Source organism: Scyliorhinus canicula, chromosome 3, assembly GCF_902713615.1.
Source record: "Scyliorhinus canicula chromosome 3, sScyCan1.1, whole genome shotgun sequence".
In the NCBI taxonomy this organism is placed as follows: Eukaryota; Metazoa; Chordata; class Chondrichthyes; order Carcharhiniformes; family Scyliorhinidae; genus Scyliorhinus; species Scyliorhinus canicula.
This window is the reverse complement of record NC_052148.1, coordinates 49,373,036-49,393,585: the sequence shown is the minus strand read 5'-3', so window position 1 is coordinate 49,393,585 and position 20,550 is coordinate 49,373,036. Positions and strand designations below refer to the sequence as shown.

Here is a 20,550-nt window from a genome sequence, read left to right as displayed (position 1 = left end):
CCTCCACAATAGTCTGCAAAATTTTAATACCCAAGGCTGTCAGCATCTATTCTTCAATTCACCTGATCTTCTCTACTTTGCTGAAGATTGGTGGTGCCCTGCACTTTGAAATTTAGCTGTTTACTTAGATTTGTCATCAGTAAAAATAAATCATTGTGCCACCAGAAGTAGCTTTCCACAAATGAATAGTTGGCACTAATCACATGAAATTTCCCCAACAAGTACTGTTAGTACAAAACAATTAAAGTAAAAGAACCCTTACCAATGCCAGGTGAAACCACACGTTCATAGTGATAAGGATTCACACAGACGCTGTCGCATTTCAGGTCAAATGCATACTGACAATATTTTACGTGTTTGAGTTCATTTTTATGAAGGTCAGGCCATCTCCAGAGCCTCGCGTAAATCACATGTGGAAAACCTTTACGTCCAGCCACCTGGGGAAGAATTCTTATTTTTAAAAAGGATATCATAAAATGCACAAAAAAACTACATAAACGTAAACTCACGAGTTTCATTAAAAAAGTAGCGACTAAGCTGTCACTGTAGAAAAGAACACGAAAAACAAACGAGAGGAAAAGAATCAAGATGCTAAAGAATACATTTTCCCAGGATCCACACAATTCTTGATTCACCAAATCATTATTCTTTCCTACTCTTTAAAGTAAGGCACCTGCGGTACAGCATCTTGCACTGACTTCTAATCCTTCACCTATATTTCTATTTCGAAAATACTTTTCTCCTTGTAAGTTGATTTATAAGTGAAAGCTAAGGAGATACACAAGAATGAATGCAGCCTTCAGAAGTACACAGAAAAAACAATCCATGGGACAAAAGAGCAATCTTAAATGTGTTATATAAATTAAAAAGTCTTGGAGATATGGGATATTTAAGAATACAAATGGATCCAAAACATTTGAGAAGCATTAAACAGTTAATTCACTCTTTTTTTTTTAATAAATGGTTTTTATTGGGTTTTTGAACAAAGTATATTTACCGTTATGTACACAAAATAGAATATATATATATATATATATATATATATATATATACACACACACATAGAAGAGAAGGGAACACGCACAAAAAACAAAACAAAAACAACAACAAAATGTTAGAATAAAATAACTGGTAGGGTATTATGTGCTAGCTCAACAACAGCAGCTCTGTCCAATTGGCAATATTGTTTTTAGCACACAAGTAGGCATCTGTTGGGGGGGGGAGAGAGAGAGAGAGAGAGAGAGAGAGAGAGAGAGAGAGAGAGAGAGAGAAAAAAATTGGGGAGGTACATATACATTTCGCCGCCGGGGTAACATTTACAGAACAATTACAGAGGGCAATACGCGAACGGATCTGTGTTGGTGTTGTCGCTTGCTTCTCCCGGACGGTTTTCGTTGCCGTTGTCATCTCGCGATCACGTCCGTTCAGCCATTCGTCCCGTCTTTCGCCCGGATTTTCCTTGTTCTCTGCACCTCTAGATGCCAAGTTTGTTATTGTTTCCCATTCTGGCTGTCATTCCCTTGCCTCCCCACCTCACTGGTTCCCCTCTATTGTTCCCTGTCTCCTCCTCTTCCCCCCTAAGCCCCCTTTCCCCACCTCCCCTTCTTCTGTGGTTCGCCTTTCTTTTCTTAGGTTTAGCTGCTATCCTCCCCCCCACACCCCGCCCCCAGTCTATCCCTCCCTCCCCCGCCTCGGCTACATTCCCCTGATTCTTGGCTACCTGGCTATTCTTCTGCTTGTTCACTGGCCACAAACAGGTCCTGGAACAACTGGGTGAATGGCTCCCACTTTCTGTAGAAGCCGTCGTCTGACCCTCGGATGGCGAATTTGATTTTCTCCATTTGGAGAGATTCTGAGAGGTCGGACAGACGGTCTGAAGCTTTGGGTGGGGCTGTTGCCCGCCAGCCAAACAGGATTCTACGGCGGACGATCAGGGAGGCAAAGGCAAGGGCGCCCGCCCTCCTCCCCAGGAATAGTTATGGCTGATCTGATACCCCGAAGACCGCCACTTTCGGGCATGGCTCCACCCTCATCCCACCAGTTAATGCACTCTTTGTTACTTCTACTCAGGAAGACATGAGTATCATGCTTAGTACAGTGAAAAGTACAGGCAGGATCTTTCTTTAATATCTGTTTGCAGGTGTGGGCTGCCAGCAAAGCAACCTTTACTGCCCATTCCTAGTTGCCCGAAGACTTTTTTTTTAATAACAACTGGGGAGAGGCTTTGCTAGTCCAATTCAGAAAGCATGAAGTATAAACCACATAGTCAAGTGCGAGACTGAGGTCACTTAAAGGCCAGACCTGATAGACATGCTACTGTTTTTTTCTTATTGACGAATATTAGCGACTCAAGTTCATTTCACAATTCTGCAAGTTGAGATTTGAACTCAACCTGTGAGTCACTCAAATCAAGTCAGAATAACAACGTCCTTCTCTTTGGGCTAAGATGCTCAAATTAAGAAAAATTATACATATCCCAAGGTACTAAGAAAACCACAGATGGAACGCTGAGTGGTTTGAGTCATTTTGAGATTCGATATCAAAAAGATGAGGAGGCAGACCAAAAGAACAGAAGTATTAGTCATACATCTGTACAATGGAAATGTCAGAGTTTAATAAAAAAAAGGAGTGACAAAGCTCTCATAATAGAAAAACACACTAAAAATAGACCAGAGAAAAAACCTATATGCTGAAGAATAAACTTGTTGCAGGATTTGGCACCCAGTCTCAGTCGTCCCCTACCCCAATTCATTCTTAACCAAGATCTATAATTCTTGATTTGCTAAATCACCTTCCTTCCCTACCCTTTAGTACGAGTAAACAGGAGTCAAACATTTCTTCATAAAGAAAAGGGGCGGAATTCTCCAGGGTCGGGAATCGCCCGGGGCCGGCGTAAATCTCGCCCCCGCCGTAGCCGGAATTCTCCGCCACCCGGGAATCGGCGGGAGCGGGATCACGCCCCGCCGATCGGCGTGCCCCCCCCGAAGTCTCGCCGCTGACAGGCCAATTCCACCGACGTGGTTTAAACCACCTCTGGTGGCGACGGGATTGGTGGCGCGAGCGGGTCCTGGGGGGGGGCGTGGGGCGATCGGACCCCCGGGGGTGCCCCCACGGTGGCCAGGCCCGCGATCGGGGCCCACCGATCGGCGGGTGGGCCAGTGCCGTGGGGGCACTCTTTTTCTTCCGCCGCCATGGCCTCCACCATGGCGGAGGCGGAAGAGACCCCCCTTACCACGCTTGCGCCGGTGGTGACGTCGGTTTTGGCGCCAGTCGACGTAGCGGAAACCACTCCGGCGCAGGCCTAACCCCTAAAGGTGCAGAGATTCTGCACCTTTGGGGAGGCCCAACGCCGGAGTGGTTGGCGCCACTTTGCTACGCCGGGACTCCTCGCCCCGCCGGGTAAGGGAGAATCCCGGCCAAGGTTTCTCATGACCTTTTCTGAGCAAGTGCCATCAAAATTGGGTTGTGAAATCTCATGACGTGGTACGTCTGACCATTTAACATCCAAACCAAACCTTATTAATATTCCGCACATTGTGAAAGCTTACACAGGTGTTAAGTTACAGTAAAATTTGAGAATAAGTAGGAAATTGATATTTGTCCCTATCAACTATCCACTGTTGCCCAAGTGTTTTTCTAATTAATTAAAATCACAAATGCTCAAACTGTAAGAGTTTAATAAGGACCACTGCAACAAAAGATATTATTTTTAAGTGTATGTGTGTGTGCGTGCGTGCGTGAACATTCAGAGAATCGCTACAATGTAGAGGGAGGCTATTCGGCCCATCGAGTCTGCATCGACCCTCTGAAAGAGCACCCTACCTATGCCCACTTCCCCGCCCTGTCCCGACAACGCCACCTAACCTTTGGACACTAAGGGGTAATTTAGTGTGCTAATCCACCTAACCCGGACGTCTTTGGACTGTGGGAGGAAACTGGAGCACCCGGAGGAAACCCACGCAGATACAGGGAGAACGGGCAAACTCCACGCAGTCAGCCAAGGTTGGAATTGAACCCGGGTTACCGGTACGGTGAGGCATTGGTGCTAACCACTGTGCCGCCGTGCATTATTTAATTAATCTGGGGGCAGATTGCCGACAAGGTTGAGAACATCAAAGAAGTCAGAGTGTGAAAGGCACACACTTGAGATAAATGTTGCAAAGTTGAATTTTCCATACGTAAATACACCATGAGTAAACGTTTTGCATTAGCAGAGAAAGGTTTGTTGTCTTCAGTTGTAAAATTTCATAGGGACGTAAAAAGGCTTACAGCTTGCAACGGGTCATAAATAAATAAGGCTAGGTTATTGCATTTTATTTGACCCGAAAATGAGGGTAATAGGAAAAAAATGTAAGATTTCATATTCTGGGAAGGTCAAGTCTCAAAGAAGGGCCAAGAACAATGGACTCAAACGTGAAAGAGGAAAAAGAATACTCAAGGTTGGGAGCTGTATTTGTAAGTGGCTATGCAAGACCTCCTGGGGTGCTACTCTGCTGGAAAATACCAGTAAGAAGTCTTACAACACCAGGTTAAAGTCCAACAGGTTTGTTTCAAACATGAGCTTTCGGAGCACGGCTCCTTCTTCAGGTGAAGGAGCCGTGCTCCGAAAGCTCGTGTTTGAAACAAACCTGTTGGACTTTAACCTGGTGTTGTAAGACTTCTTACTGTGCTCACCCCAGTCCAACGCCGGCATCTCCACATCATGGAAAATACCAGGGAAGAGGCAAAGTGAGACAGTTTTCCAACCAACCCAGAAAAGTGTCTGGTTCTGTACCGTGGTAGGTGTATAGAACATTGAAGGGGTATCACATTGAAACCTACAGAATACTGAGAGAGGCCTAGATAGAGTGGATGTGGAGAAGATGTTTCCACTAATAGGAGAGACGAGAACCCAAGGGCACAGCCTCAGACTGAAAGGACGATCTGTTAAAGCTGAAATAAGAAGGAATTTCTTCAGCCAGAAGGTGGTGAATAAAATTGTTGCAAAAGGCTGTGGAGACCAAGGCATTGACTGTCTTTAAGACAGGGATAAATAGGTTCTTGATTAATAAGGGGATCAGGGGTTACGGGGAGAAGGCAGAAGAATGAGAAACTTTTCAGTCATGATCGAATGTAAGCATATGGGTAACCTTGTGACATGAAATAGAAACTGGTAAGAAGGCGGGGGGGGGGGGGGAGAGAGAGAGAGAGAGAGAGAGAGAGAGAGAGAGAGAGAGAGAGAGAGAGAGCGCAGAGGATATTCTGATTGTTGAAATGTGAAAAGCTCTGTTCTTCAACAAGTGGTGCTTCCCAGATACTGTGCTACAGCGTCAGTCTTCACCATATGTATGAATGATATGGCCGCCAGAGCTCTATGTACAAGGTTCCAAATGCCACTAAGTTAGAAAGGACAATAAATAGTGTGAATGAGAGGAGGTGGTTACAAAAACAATAATCAGATAAAGCGGCTGTGTAATATGGCAATGTGAGGAAGTAACATACCTTATTTTGCTGGTGACGGAACATTTCTACTGGGCATGCATTGACTTCAGAATTGTTACACCTGTCACTAGAAGTATGCCACTCATGAGCAATTCTACAAAGCAACATTTACCATGGCCCAACACCTCATGCCTGGTGAGCTGATTGTGTGATTCAAAATATTGGGCCTCCACAGACCCGCTCAAAAGCACCAGTGGGGGGGAAACAATAAATGTGTGTTCTTTTTTTAAACTCTGCTAACTTAATATGGATAAACATTCTGAACATAATCAATCATTTGACCTCTCTAGTGCATTAGGTCATTCAGTTTTGTTGAAACATCTTTGCTCCGTAAAGATTTGTCATACTCTGATTTAACTAGCCTCTCTCGAAAGGGAAAAAAAAAGGCCGATCTTTCAGTAATATCAGAGGCAAGATCTGCTTAATTAATGAAGTTGAATCAAAACAGAATTCATCATGAAATAAGAATCTATAATATAAATATTTTATGAAGAAAATAAATTAGATCTGAAGAACACATATTTGGATGAAATTAAGGAATTTCAGGGCGGCATGGTGGCGCAGTGGTTAGCACTGCTGCCACACGGCACCAAGGACCCGGGTTCAATCCGGGCCCGGGGTCGCTGTCCGTTTGCACATTCTCCCCATGTCTGCATGGGTCTCACCCCCACAACTCAAAGATGTGCAAGGTAGGTGGATAGGCCACGCTAAATTGCCCCTTAATTGGAAAAAAATGAATTGGGTATTTTAAATTTATTTTAAAACAAGAAATTAAGGAATTTCATCCAGTTAGGATTTCAAGGTGGATGTTCTTTCATGGGATGTGGGCGCCACTGGCAAGGCCAGCATTTATTGCCCATCCCTAATTGCTGTTGAACTAAGTGATTTTGCTCGGCATTTCGGAAGGCAGCTATAATTCAATCACATTACAGAGGGTCTGGAATCACATGTAATTAAAGATGGCATATTTTCTTCCCCACAGGACAACTGATCAGATTTTTTGAGACAATCAATGATAGTTTTCCAGTCACCATTACTAAGACTATCTTTATATTCCAGATTTTTAATTGAATTCAAACTCCACCAGCTGCCAAAGTGGAATTTGAACTCATGTCCCCAGTGTTTTTGGGTTACTGGTACAGTGCTACCACTAGGTCACCATCTCTCCTGATATCACAAAATCAACAGTTGTTGTTTTTTGGTGCGTAATCTTTAATTTTATTACATGTCTGTGAGGCTTCCTTAGGTTATTTTTCTACATTAAAAGTTGCTCTACAAGTGCAAATTATTATTGTTAAATCAGTTCCCCACTTGACATTTACCTGGAGTCTGCCATCTAGTGTCCTCTGTATTGTGACACACTTGCTGGGGTGAGCGCCATTTGTTGTTATAGCTGTAATCAGTGAATCAAGCTCATCCTTTTTCTCCTTCAGCTTTTTCACCAAACTTTCAATAGCTCTTTTGGCAAAAGTTTCACTTTCTCCACCTTGCCGATGACACATCAAGCTATGCACAATGCTCAGGCATGCGTCATTACTAGTTGGGGTGTTGGTGATTGACATGTTGCTGATCTTGAATCAGTTTCACCCCCTTAAAAGCAACAATCTTTCCGTGTTAACAGGTCCTTCCAGAGTTAAGAAATGGGCCGTTCTTGTAGGTATCTGTTCCTGTATACTAAAAGGCACTGATGTCTCAATTGTAGCCAAAACTTCAGCAGAAGCAACTTTGAAGAGTTCCTTTGCGCAACCTTAAAAACAAAGCACAGATAGAACATGTAACACACAACACAGTTCATTGTTCATATTTTATTTAAAATAAAGTTTAAAGCATTGCAATTCACAATTCACTCCCTTCCAGCAAATCACCCAAGTAGCCAGATGGCAGTAAGGATCAAGGGATCATCTGACTACTGAATGACAGTAAAATGTTAATCCTGTTATAACCTAACATTCACACAGGTCCACTTGCCAACATAAATTAATTGAACAGTTGTTAGGATAATTACTCCTAATTTTCCCAGATGATAATACATTTTAGAGAATCATAGAATTTACAGTGCGGAAGGAGGCCATTCGGCTCATTGAGACTGCACCAGCCCTTGGAAAGAACACCCTATTTAAGCTCAAGCCTCCACCCTATCCCTGTAAACCCAGTAATACCTCACTAAGGGGCAATTTAGAATGGCCAACCCACCTGACCTGCAGATCTTTGGACTATGGGAGGAAACCATGGGGCAGCACAGTAGCATTGTGGATAGCACAGTCGCTTCACAGCTCCAGGGTCCCAGGTTCGATTCTGGCTTGGGTCACTGTCTGTGCGGAGTCTGCACATCCTCCCCGTGTGTGCGTGGGTTTCCTCCGGGTGCTCCGGTTTCCTCCCACAGTCCAAAGATGTGCGGGTTAGGTGGATTGGCCATGATAAATTGCCCTTAGTGTCCAAAATTGCCCTTAGTGTTGGGTGGGGTTACTGAGTTATGGGGATAGGGTGGAGGTGTTGACCTTGGGTAGGGTGTTCTTTCCAAGAGCCGGTGCAGGCACAATGGGCCGAATGGCCTCCTTCTGCACTGTAAATTCTATGTAAACCGGAGCACCCAGAGGAAACCCTTGCAGATACAGGGAGAAAGTGCAAACTCCACACAATCATCCGAGGCCGGATTGAACCCGGGTCAGTGGAGCTGAGGCAGTAGTGCTAACCACTGTGCCAGGTTTAGCACAGTTGGCTAAACCACTGGCTTGTAATGCAGAACAATGCAGCCAAGTGGGTTCAATTCCCATACCGGCCTCCCCGAACAGGCGCCGGAATGTGGCGACTAGGGGCTTTTCACAGTAACTTCATTGAAGCCTACTTGTGACAATAAGCAATTATTATTATTACTATTTATTGTTATTATTATTATTTATTGGTATCCTAGCTAAACCAGTTAGCGCATAAAGGATCAGATATCCAATTCTTCCTGGTGCACATGGCTTGTTATTGAAGTGGGTTGTGCTTTTTATCAGTTACATTTCATGGACAGTTTCGACTTTTAAAAAAGAGTAATCTTGAAATGCTCAAAATATTCACATCATATCCTGGCTTTGTTGAAAAATGCAACAAATTCAAATCTAAAGGAACATGCGCATTTCGGCAGGAAAGTAAAAAAAAGCTTATTATCTAAACGGTGAGAGATTGCAGAGCTCTGAGGTGCAGGGGGATCTGGGTTCCCAGTGATTGAATCACAAAAGAACATAAGAACATAAGAACTAAGAGCAGGAGTAGGCCATCTGGCCCCTCGAGCCTGTTCTGCCATTCAATGAGATCATGGCTGATCTTTTGTAGACTTTCTGGCCCGAACATCATAATCCTTAATCCCTTTATTCTTCAAAAAACTATCTTTATCTTAAAAACATTTAATGAAGGAGCCTCAACTGCTTCACCGGGCAAGGAATTCCATAGATTCACAAACCTTTGGGTGAAGAAGTTCCTCCTAAACTCAGCCCTAAATCTACTTCCCATTATTTTGAGGCTATGCCCCCTAATTCTGCTTTCACCCGCCAGTGGAAACAACCTACCCGCATCTATCCTATCTATTCCCTTCATAACTTTATATGTTTCTATAAAATCCCCCCGCATCCTTCTAAATTTCAACGAGTATAGTCCCAGTCTACTCAACCTCTCCTTGTAATTCAATCCCCACAACTCTGGGATTAACCTAGTGAATCTCCTCTGCACACCCTCCAGCGCAAGTATGTCCTTTCTCAGGTAAGGAGACCAAAACTGAACACAATACTCCGGGTGTGGCCTCACTAACACCTTATACAATTGCAGCATAACCTCCCTAGTCTTAAAACTCCATCCCTCTAGCAATGAAGGACAAAACTTCGTTTGCCTTCTTAATCATCTGTTGCACCTGTAAACCAACTTTTTGTGACATGCATTAGCACATCCAGGTCTCTCTGCACAGCAGCATAGTTTAATATTTTATCATTTAAATAATAATCCCTTTTGCTGTTATTCCTACCAAAATGGATAACCTCACATTTGTCAACATTGTATTCCATCTGCCAGACCCTAGCCCATTCACTTAACCTATCCAAATCCCTCTGCAGACTTCCGGTATCCTCTGCACTTTTTGCTTTACCACTCAACTTAGTGTCGTCTGCAAACTTGGACACATTGCACTTGGTCCCCAACTCCAAATCATCTATGTAAATTGTGAACAATTGTGAGCCAAACACTGATCCCTGAGGGACACCACTAGCTACTGATTGCCAACCAGAGAAACACCCCATTAATCCCCACTCTTTGCTTTCTATTAATTAACCAATCCTCTATCCATGCTACTACTTTACCCTTAATGCCATGCATCTTCATCTTATGCAGCAACCTATTGTGTGGCACCTAGTCAAAAGCTTTCTGGAAATCCAGATATACCACATCCATTGGTTCCCCGTTATCTACCGTACTGGTAATTTCCTCAAAAAATTCCACTAAATTAGGTAGGCACGACCTGCCCTTTATGAACCCATTTAGCGCCTGCCCAATGGGCCAATTTCCATCCAGATGCCTCACTATTTCTTCCTTGATGATAGATTAATGATAGCTTAAAGGTACAGCAAGTAATTAGGAAAGCTAATAGAACGTTATATTTTCTTGTAAGGAGAACTGATTACAGAAGTAGGAAAATTATGCTTCAGTTGTACAGGATATTAGTGCGATCACGTCTGGAGTACTGTTTACAATATTAGTCATCTTATTTAAGGAAAGACTTAAATCTGTTGGAAACAGCTCAGAGAAGGTTCATCAAATGAATATCTGGAATGGGTAGGCTGACTCATGAATAATGATTAAGAGTTACAATGCTGAAAAAGATAATGCTTTTGGTCTTTATTAGTATGACAGAGGCAAATATATTTGCCAACAAATGCATAACAATAAAAGTCAAGAGCACTTTATTACATGTGCTCTTAAATAATCTGCAAAATTTCTGAGCAGAATAATCTCAAATGTCGATAAGACAAGAACAGAAAATGCAAACAGCATTGCAGGTCAATCAACATCTGACACTGAAGCAATACACTGCTGATAACAGAAATCTGAAATAAACAGAAAATGTTGAAAACATGAAGGGGGCAGCAGCTTAAAATTCATTCAAGATATGGACATCAATGGAAATGCAGTATTTATTGTTATCCCGGTGATACAATTGTGAGTGATAGGCCATCTCAGAGGGCAAGTAAAATGGTGTGGTTTTGGGGCAGCTGGCACGTTGGTTAGCACTGCTGCCTCACAACACCAGGGACCCAGGTTTAATTCAGGCCTTGGCTGACTGTGGAGTTAGCACTTTCGCCCCGAGATGCCTCCGGTTTTCTCACACAATCCAAAGACGTACAGGCTAGGTGGACTGGCCATGCTAAAATTGCCCTTTAGTGACCAAAAGATGCGCAGGTTGGGTTGGATGCTCTTTCAGGAGATCAGTGCAGACTCAATGGGCTGAATGGCACAGTAGAGATTCTAGGATTGAAAAATGTGAACATTGTTCACAACAGGCAACTGGTAACAGGTTCACACCCTCATAAAAGGCAATCATGAGCGAGCCACTTGTGTTTTTACAGCAATCCAATAGCTTCCTGATGATTCTTATTCACAGATTTCAAATTCTCAAATTACCACGGTGAGATTGAATTAAAATTCTCTGGAATAGCCCAGGAGCAGAGAAACAATGTTTTGGATCGATGACCGTTCATCAGAACTGGAAGATATTTTAAGTACAGAGCCAGAGAAAACACCAGTTTCGGAAAGAAGATATAGGGAAAGAACATGAAGGCATGATCTGTGATAAGGTGCTGGGAAGAAGTAAATGATAAAAGAGATGATGATGGAAGCCAAGATGTGGCAATGATGATGGGTCAAGTATGTAAACAAAAGATACTGCATGTCCAGAGGTGCAAATAGTACAGCAGAGTGGGGAAGTTAGAGGGAAGAATAGAAAATATTGTAAAGTGAAGAGGGATGGGCCTAGAAATGTGGTGGAGCACTCCAGTAGTTGTGTTTCAACAGGGACTCTGTGTGGCAATTATCAGTGCACATCTCCTTCACTCCCACTGGCTCTGGTGCAGCCATTCTCCATTATTAGCATCTGTTGTCTGAGAGAAAATGAAAGCATTCATTAAGATCTAAACTTGATAGGTTAGAAGGGAGTAAAGTGCCCAGTACAAAGATAGTTTGATGTTCCTGGCGCTTCACTGAAAGACTGTGGGAGGCCAAGGACAGAGAAGCCAGCAGCGAGTTGGAGAACAGAAGAGTCAGCAGCTGTTAAGGGTCACGGAGAAGACATTAACCTGAATTGCCAACATCGCTACATTTGTACATAAAAAATAGATATGTTTTGTTCCATCATAGGATGTACTTTAATATAAGCAGGAGCTACAGGTCATTTATGAGTCAGTAACTTGAAAGATTTAAATGCTACCGACCATTCAATTTTTGCTATCTTTAATTCAGAGCAGAGTTGAGAATATGGAGGGGCTGGTTTAGCTCATTGGGTTAAATCGCTGGCTTTTAAAGCAGATTAGCAGCACGGTTCGATTCCCGTACCAGCCTCCCCGGACAGGCGGCGGAATGTGGCGACTAGGGGCTTTTCACAGTAACTTCATTGAAGCCTACTCGTGACAATAAGCGATTTTCATTTCATTTCATGGAGGGTCATTTTATCTTGAAAGGAAATTTCAACAATTTTGATACAAATCAAATATTTTTATGATCGTATTTACAATTGGAGAAGTGCAAATGTATGAGTTATACATTCAGAACAACAGATTCATTCCTTTATTGGTTAACAAATGTAGATAAAAATTATTTTAAAAAAAGATATAGCTCTCATATTAAAAAAATGTGTATTAAAAAAAAATCTCTATTTTAATCCATCATTTTGACATATTCTTTTTCTGTTCCTTAACTGCAGGAATTCCTACCCATGATCCATACAACAGGTAAAATGATTGAATTTAGGGACATTGGAACAGAAATAGGCCATTTCACCAACTCCAGCATCCCCCCACATCATAATCCAAGCCTGTTTGGTCACTCAATTAGATGAAGACGATCTGCAACTTCCTACCTACAAGACATGGATTGGTGGTATAAATTGCCGTTACAGGAGCCAGAAGCAAGATGGCTCTGGAGAGTGGCGACTCTCTGAGAGTTCTCTCACATAGATCCTCTTCCTACATCTCTTCTAACCGTACTAATATGTTTGAAAACTTAATTCTAACACTAACACTATTTCTAACCTTTCTCTTTTATGTTCCCTTGCAGATTTGAAGGTCCTCAGACGCCCGTAGGCTGGCCCTGATGACCCGGCCCAGCTGGACACTTCTAACGACCTGACTCTCGCCTCGACCTGGAAGTGGATGAGGCCCAACCCGGAAGTCTCACCCCGCCCTCGTGTAGGACAGGGCCAGGCCCTCAGTGCCCGACCTGGCCTGAGAAGTGACGCCAGCCCCCAGACCGCCCGATCCAGCTGCTGGAACGACTGACCTGGCCCCCGATCACGAGACCCGACTTATTGGAGGATGAAGGAAAGAAGAATCCACATGGAGGCCCAAACAAGCCTACTACAAGCCCGATTCCAGGAGTGCCCGACCAACTACCAACGCTGGAATAGAACACGGAACCCGGTCCAACCTGACCCAGGCAGACCCTGCCTGCGACCCAAACCCAGACGAAATACCCCTAAACAGTGGAGACTGAACGCTCCGAACTCGGGCCCTGACCGGATCGCAAACATCCCCCCCCCACAGCCCGGCAATCCCAAAATCGCAACCAGCACCTGGGACCCTGCCAGACACAACCCTGCAAACGAAACCAGTGCCCCGGCCCCCACCAGACGCAACCACCTTCTTCCACAAGGTCAGAATTCTCCCATCAGATCCCAGGACCACCCAGAAGCAACCGCCAACCGAGGAAGCAAGGGAAATGCGGCAGCATGCAGGTGACACTAAAACAACGCGGTTTCTCCTGTCTCCAGCACACTCCTGGCAAATGTCCAAGCAATCAAAAACAAGCTGGCGAGCATAACGCTAGACTTACCTCTCAGAGGGAAATAAGACACTGCTGTATGCTTTGTTTCACAGAGACATGGTTCACCCCTGCCTCACCTGACTGTGCGATACAACCTGATGGCTTCTAAATACACCGGATGGACTTCATAGCATCATCGGGCAAAGCGAAGGGTGGAGGTCTATGTATCTACATTGTGTATTTATGTATGCCCTATGCTTTTTTCATGTATGGAATGATCTCTCTGGATTTACGCAGAACAGTACTTTTCACTGTACCTCGGTACAAGTGACAATAAACAAATCCAAATCCAATCCAATCCTATGCCCCATACTATGGCGAACAAAAATCTATCAATATTGGTTTGAAAATTTACAACTGAATCTAGCAACATCTAACTTCCGGTGAGGAATGTAGCAGAGCAGCCGCACATGCAGTAGCTATTGCTGGAGACCATGACTTTTCTTCCGGTTTTGTCAGGAATGTGCGCCCAAAACCACACTTATATTTTCAAAGCAAATTTAGAGTACCCAATCATTTTTTTCAATTAAGGACAATTTAGTGTGGCCAATCCACCAACCCTGCACATCTTTGGGTTACCAAAATCCCAGCCAAGCTCTTATCAAAGTTTCAAAACCTAGGACTTGGCTCCTCTCTCTGCAACCACTCAAACACGGGGAGAATGTGAAAACTCCACATGGACAGTGACCCAGAGCCGGGTTTGAATCTAGGACCCTGGTGCCGTGAGGCAGCAGTGCTAACCATTGCACCACCTTGCTGCCGTACTTCGTGTATTTTAAAGTCCCCACGGCATGGGTTGGCCGAATAGGTGTCAAACCAGACACCAAAAGAAGAAACAAACTACTTTAAAACTGGAGACCTCGATTGCATCGAAGGAAAACAAAATGGTGGCAGAGGCGATCACAGTGCTGGGGGCCATCCTCCTAACCGTGGAGATTTTGGCAGCTGAGTTACAGAAGCTGCACTGAGAGGTTTCGGAAGATCACGAGAAAGCGATCGAGGTGGCGATTTCCTCGATCTGAGGGGCCCTTGGCCAAGGTAGACAAGGTAATGAAGTAGCAGGGTGCTGAGCTGTAGGAGGTAGGGGTTGCTCTGTTACAGCAGAGCAATAAAATTGCTTGTTTGGAAGTTGAAATGGCAAAGATGGAGACTGATAATAAGGGTCTGAAGGCAGGATAGACAACCTTGAAAAACGTTTGAAAAGGCAGAATTTGAGAGTGGTCAGATTGCTGGAGGGGTTGGAGGGTCCAAACCTGATGAAATTCATGGCACAGGTGCTCTGGAACATAGTGGTGGAGGAGATAATGGTGGCCCCTCCTGAATTGGATCGTGCCCATAGATCACGGAGACAGAAGCCTCGCGCTGTGGAGCCCTCGAGCGTCTGTGGTCTGGTTCCACAGTTAGTGGTAAAAAATTTAAGATGGGCAAAAGAAAACCAGAACAGCCATGGGGTGTGAATATATCAACATATCAGTTCGAAGCTTGCCGGGAGGTGTGCAGCAGCTTTTAACAAGGCTAAGGCGGCACTGTATCGTACGAAAGTTCGGTTTGGCATGAATTACATAGTAAATAGGAGGCCGTTTGACCCTTTGAGCCTGCTCCGCTATTCATTAAGATCATGACTGATCATCCTACCCAATAGCCTAATCTCACTTTCCCCCATATCCTTTGATCCCCTTTGCCGTAAGTCATAGAATTTACAGTGCAGGAGGCAATTCGGCCCATCGAGTCTGCACCGGCCCTTGGAAAGAGCACCCTACTTAAGCCCACACCTCCACCCTATCCCCGTAACCCCACCTAACCTTTTTTTGGATACTAATGGCAATTTAGAATGGCCAATCCAACTAGCCTACACATCTTTGGGCTGTGGGAGGAAACCGGAACACCCGGAGGAAACCCACTTAGACATGGGGAGAATGTGCAAACTCTGCAACCAAGTCAGGAATCGAAACAAATTCACTTGTGCTGTGAAGCAACGGTGCTAATCACTGTGGTACCGTGCTTCCCTGCTGCTATATGTAGTGCTATATCCGACTGCTTCTTTAAAACATACAATGTTTTGGCCTAAACTACCTCCTGTTGTAATGAATTTCACAAGCTCACCAGTCTCTGGGTGAAGAATTTCTTATCATCTCTGTCTTAAATGGTCTACCTTGTATCCTCATACTGTGACCCCTGGTTCTCAATACACCCACCATCGGGAACATCCTTCCTGCATTTACCATGTCTAATCCTGTTAAAATGTTATAGATTCCTTGGAGATCCCCCCTCATTCTTCTGAACTCCAGGGAATACAATCCTAACCGATTCAATCTCTCCTCATATGTTAGTACTGCCATCCCAGGGGACTTCAGGTTTAAGCCGCATGTTCGGCAGCTCCCGCTATTTAGGGACTTTTGGGCCGTTTTGAGGGCCCCAAACGACGCTATTTCTACGCATCCCGGTGGGGGAAGGTGCCTGGAAGAACTTGCCCCACACTATATGGTGCTCACCCGGAGTGGGAAGAAGAAAAAGGCTGCTGTAACTCCCCCAAAAAAACGGGGGAAGAAAAACATAATGGCGGCCGGCGCTCCCGCTATTTAGGGACTTTTGGGCCATTTCAAGGGCCCCAAACGGTGCTGTTTCTATGCATCCCGGTGGGGGAAGGTGCCTGGAAGAACTTGCCCCACACTATATGGTGAAAAAGGCTGCAGTAACTCCCCCCAAAGAAACGGGGGAAGAAAAACAAAATGGCGGCCGGCGCAACACCCGAGGACTGGAGGAAGTGGGCGCAGGAGCAACAGGCCTCGCTCCTACGTTGTTTTGCTGAGCGGAAGGCTGAGCTGCTGGACTCCATGAATGCAACTACGACCAAGCTGCTTGGGACCCAGGCGGCCCAGGAGGAGTCTATTCGGGAGTTGCAGCGGCAGGCCGTTGAAAGAGAGGAGGAGGCCGCGATCCTCGTGGGGAAAGTGGAGTTGCACGAGGCACTTCATAAAAAGTGGCAGGACCGCTTGGAGGAGCTGGACGTTCACACGAGGCGAAAGAATCTGAGGATCCTGGGCCTGGCGGAGGGGTTGGAGGGGTCGGATCTCCCGGCGTATGTGACCACGATGTTGAGCTCGTTGATGGGAGTGGGGTCCTTCCATTTGCCCCTGGAGCTTGAGGGAGCGCACAGAGTGATGGCCAGGAGGCCCAAGGCAGGTGAGCCCCCGAGGGCGGTGCTGGTGCGATTCCACCGATTCAGTGACCGGGAGTGTGTGCTGCGCTGGGCCAAGAAAGAGAGGAGCAGTAAATGGGAGAATTCGGTAGTGAGGGTCTACCAGGACTGGAGTGCGGAGGTGGCTAAGCGGCGGGCCGGGTTCAACCGGATGAAGGCGGTGCTTCATGCTAAGCAGGTCAGGTTTGGAATGCTGCAGCCTGCGCGCCTGTGGGTGACATACAAGGACCGGCACCATTACTTCGAGTCCCCGGAGGAGGCGTGGGCCTTTGTACAGGCGGAGAAGCTGGACTCGAACTAGGGCCTGGGGACATACTTTGGCCGGCGTTGTTTCCGCTGTGGCTGTTTTGTTCCAACTGTTTCAACTTTTTTTACTTCGACATGTGTGTTATGAATGCTGGTTTTCTGTTTGCTCTGTTTACGGGTGGGTTTGTTTGTTGGGCATGGTTGTGGGTTAGGTGGAGAGTGTTGGAGGTTTGTGTTCTATATGTTCTCTTCTGTGCGGGGCTGGGGATTGAGGGGAAACTGGATTTTGGGGAACTGCGTCAGAAGGGTGGGGTGTGGCAGTGTGAAAGCGCGGGCTTTCTTCTGGTTTCCCGCGCTGCGGGGCACGGGGGGTGGAGCTTGCGGTGGGGGCGGGGCCTCTACGGGTCTTCTTTCACGCGCTGCAGCAATACCAAGGAGGTGTGGCAAGAGGGGGATGACCCCATGCCGGGAGGGGATAGGTTTTGGCGGGAGCTGCCAGGGTCAGCAGAAGTCAGCTGACTCACGGAATTACCATGGAGGGTGCGTCGAGGCTAGGAGGGGTCCTAGCCTTGGGGGAGGGGGGGGGATACCAGGTTGCTGCTGGAACGACTAGGAAGCAGCCGATGGGGGCCGGGGGGGGGGGGGGGGGGGGGGGGGGGGGGGGGGGGGGGGGAGATGAGAGGCGATATCGCCATGGGGAACACCCATGTGTGCTGGCCTGGGGCGAACATCTGCCAAGCTATGGCTAGTCGGCGGGGGAGGGGGGGGCGGGTTGCCCTCTGATCCAGCTGATTACCTGGAACGTGAGGGGGCTGAACGGGCCGGTTAAGAGAACCAGGGTGTTCTCCCATCTAAGGGGGTTGAAGGCGGACGTGGCTATGCTCCAGGAGACCCACCTAAAGGTGGTGGACCAGGCCCGTCTGAGGAAGGGGTGGGTGGGGCAGGTTTATCATTCAGGATTGGACGCGAAGAACCGGGGGGTGGCGATTCTAGTGGGGAAGAGGGTGGCGTTTGAGGCGGTGTCGGACAAGGAGGGCAGATATATCATGGTGAGGGGTAGGCTGCAGGGAGAGAAGGTGGTGCTGGTGAACGTATATGCCCCGAATTGGGATGATGCTGGCTTCATGAGGCGATTGTTGGGCCGCATCCCGGACCTGGAGGCAGGGGGCCTGATCATGGGGGGAGATTTTAACACAGTGCTGGATCCCACACTGGACCGGTCCAGTTCAAGGATGGGTAGGAGACTGGCGGCGGCCAAAGTGCTGAGGGGATACATGGACCAGATGGGAGGGGTGGATCCCTGGTGGTTTGGGAGACCGAGAGCACGGGAGTATTCCTTTTTCTCTCACGTCCATAGGGTTTATTCCCGGAGAGACTTTTTTGTCCTGAGCAGGGGATTGATTCCGAGGGTGCAGGATGCCGAGTACTCGGCCATAGCGATTTCGGACCATGCCCCGCACTGGGTTGATCTGGAGATGGGAGAGGCGCGGGACCAGCGCCCGCTTTGGCGCCTGGATGTGGGGATGCTGGCGGAGGAGGAGGTGTGTAAGAGGGTTCGGAGAAGCATTGGGGGGTATCTGGATACCAATGATACGGGGGAGGTCCAGGTGGGGATGGTCTGGGAGGCTCTGAAAGCAGTGATCCGGGGGGAGCTGATCTCCATCCGGGCCCACAGGGAAAGGAGGGAGAGGAAGGAGAGGGAGAGACTGGTGGGAGAGCTTCTGGAGGTGGACAGGAGATATGCGGAGGCACCGGAGGAAGGGTTGCTGGGAGAACGGCGCAGGTTGCAGGCCAATTTTGACTTGTTGACCACCAGAAAGGCGGAGACACAGTGGAGGAGGGCACAGGGCGCGGTATATGAGTATGGAGAGAAGGCGAGCAGGATGTTGGCGCATCAGCTCCGTAGGCGAGATGCAGCTAGGGAAATTGGAGGAGTGAAGGATGGGGGTGGAAATGTAGTGCAGAAGGGGACAAAAGTAAACGGGGCCTTTAGGGACTTTTATGAGGGATTGTACCGGTCGGAACCTCCTAGGGGGAGGGAGGGGATGGAGAGCTTCATGAACAGGCTATGTTTCCCAAGGGTTCAAGAGAGGCTGGTAGAGGGGCTGGGGGCGCCGATAGAGTTGGAGGAGCTAGTCAGGGGGATCGGGCAAATGCAGTCAGGTAAGGCCCCGGGCCGGACGGGTTCCCGGCAGAATTTTACAAAAAATATGCGGACCTGGTTGGGGGGGGGGGGGGGGGGGGGGGTGGTGGGCTTTGCCCCCGACGATGTCGCGGGCACTGATCTCTTTGATCCTAAAACGAGATAAGGACCCCTTGCAGTGCGGATCATATAGGCCTATCTCGCTCCTTAACGTAGACGCTAAGTTGCTGGCGAAGATCCTGGCTACCAGGATAGAGGATTGTGTGCCAGAAGTAATTCATGAAGATCAGACAGGATTTGTCAAGGGGCGGCAGCTCAACACGAATGTGCGGAGACTGCTCAATGTTATCATGATGCCGGCAGTGGAGGGGGAGGCGGAGATAGTGGTGGCGCTGGACGCAGAGAAAGCGTTTGATAGAGTTGAGTGGGGGTACCTGTGGGAGGTGCTGGAGAAGTCTGGATTTGGGGAGGGATTCATCAAATGGGTGAGGCTGCTTTACGCGGCGCCGATGGCGAGTGTAGTCACAAATGGAAGGAGATCGGAGTATTTTAGGCTCTATCATGGGACCAGGGAGGGGTGTCCCCTGTCCCCCCTGCTCTTTGCACTGGCGATTGAACCGCTGGCCATGGCGTTGAGGGAGTCAGGGAAATGGAGGGGTCTGGTGCGGGGTGAGGAGGAGCACCGGCTATCGCTGTATGCGGACGACCTGCTGTTATATGTGGCGGACCCAGAGGGGGGAATGCCGGGGGTGATGGAGCTGTTAGCGGAATTTGGGGGCTTCTCGGGCTATAAGCTAAACTTAGGAAAGAGCGAGGTATTTGTAGTGCACCCGGGAGATCAGGAGGAGGGAATTGGGAGGCTCCCCTTCAGGAGGGCAGTGAAGAGTTTCAGGTACCTGGGGGTGCAGGTGGCCAGGAGTTGGGGTGCTCTTCATAAGCTTAACTTCACCAGACTAGTGGAACAGATGGAGGAGGAATTTAAAAGGTGGGACATGGTGCCGCTATCGCTGGCGGGCAGAGTGCAATCCGTCAAAATGACGGTTCTCCCGAGGTTCTTGTTCCTCTTCCAGTGCTTGCCCATCTTTATCCCTAGGGCCTTTTTTAAAAGGGTGACCAGCAGCATCATGGGATTTGTTTGGGCGCATGGCACCCCGAGGGTGAAGAGGGTCTTCTTGGAGCGGAGTAGAGATGGGGGGGGGGGGCTGGCGTTGCCCAACCTCTCGGGGTACTACTGGGCGGCCAACGTGTCGATGGTGCGTAAGTGGGTGATGGAGGGGGAGGGGGCAGCATGGAAACGGATGGAGAGAGCGTCCTGTGGGGATACAAGCCTGGGGGCCCTGGTAACGGCGCCGTGGCCGCTCCCTCCCACGAGGTATACCACGAGTCCGGTGGTGGCGGCTACCCTCAAGATTTGGGGGCA

The 20,550-nt window shown here is 47.4% G+C and overlaps 1 protein-coding gene across 2 annotated transcripts in view; it reads right to left on the bottom strand.

Moving 5' to 3' along the window:
• smad4 (SMAD family member 4) overlaps positions 1 to 20,550 on the bottom strand; it is a 118,685-nt gene that overhangs the window by 71,072 nt on the left and 27,063 nt on the right. For both annotated transcript variants that reach the window (XM_038790520.1, XM_038790519.1), the window contains exons 2-3: positions 6,804 to 7,228; positions 263 to 437 (exon numbers count right to left, since the gene is read on the bottom strand). In XM_038790520.1, the coding sequence (XP_038646448.1) occupies positions 263 to 437; positions 6,804 to 7,043 (415 nt within the window). In that variant the 5' untranslated portion in view covers positions 7,044 to 7,228. The remainder of the gene's footprint in view (positions 1 to 262; positions 438 to 6,803; positions 7,229 to 20,550) is intronic.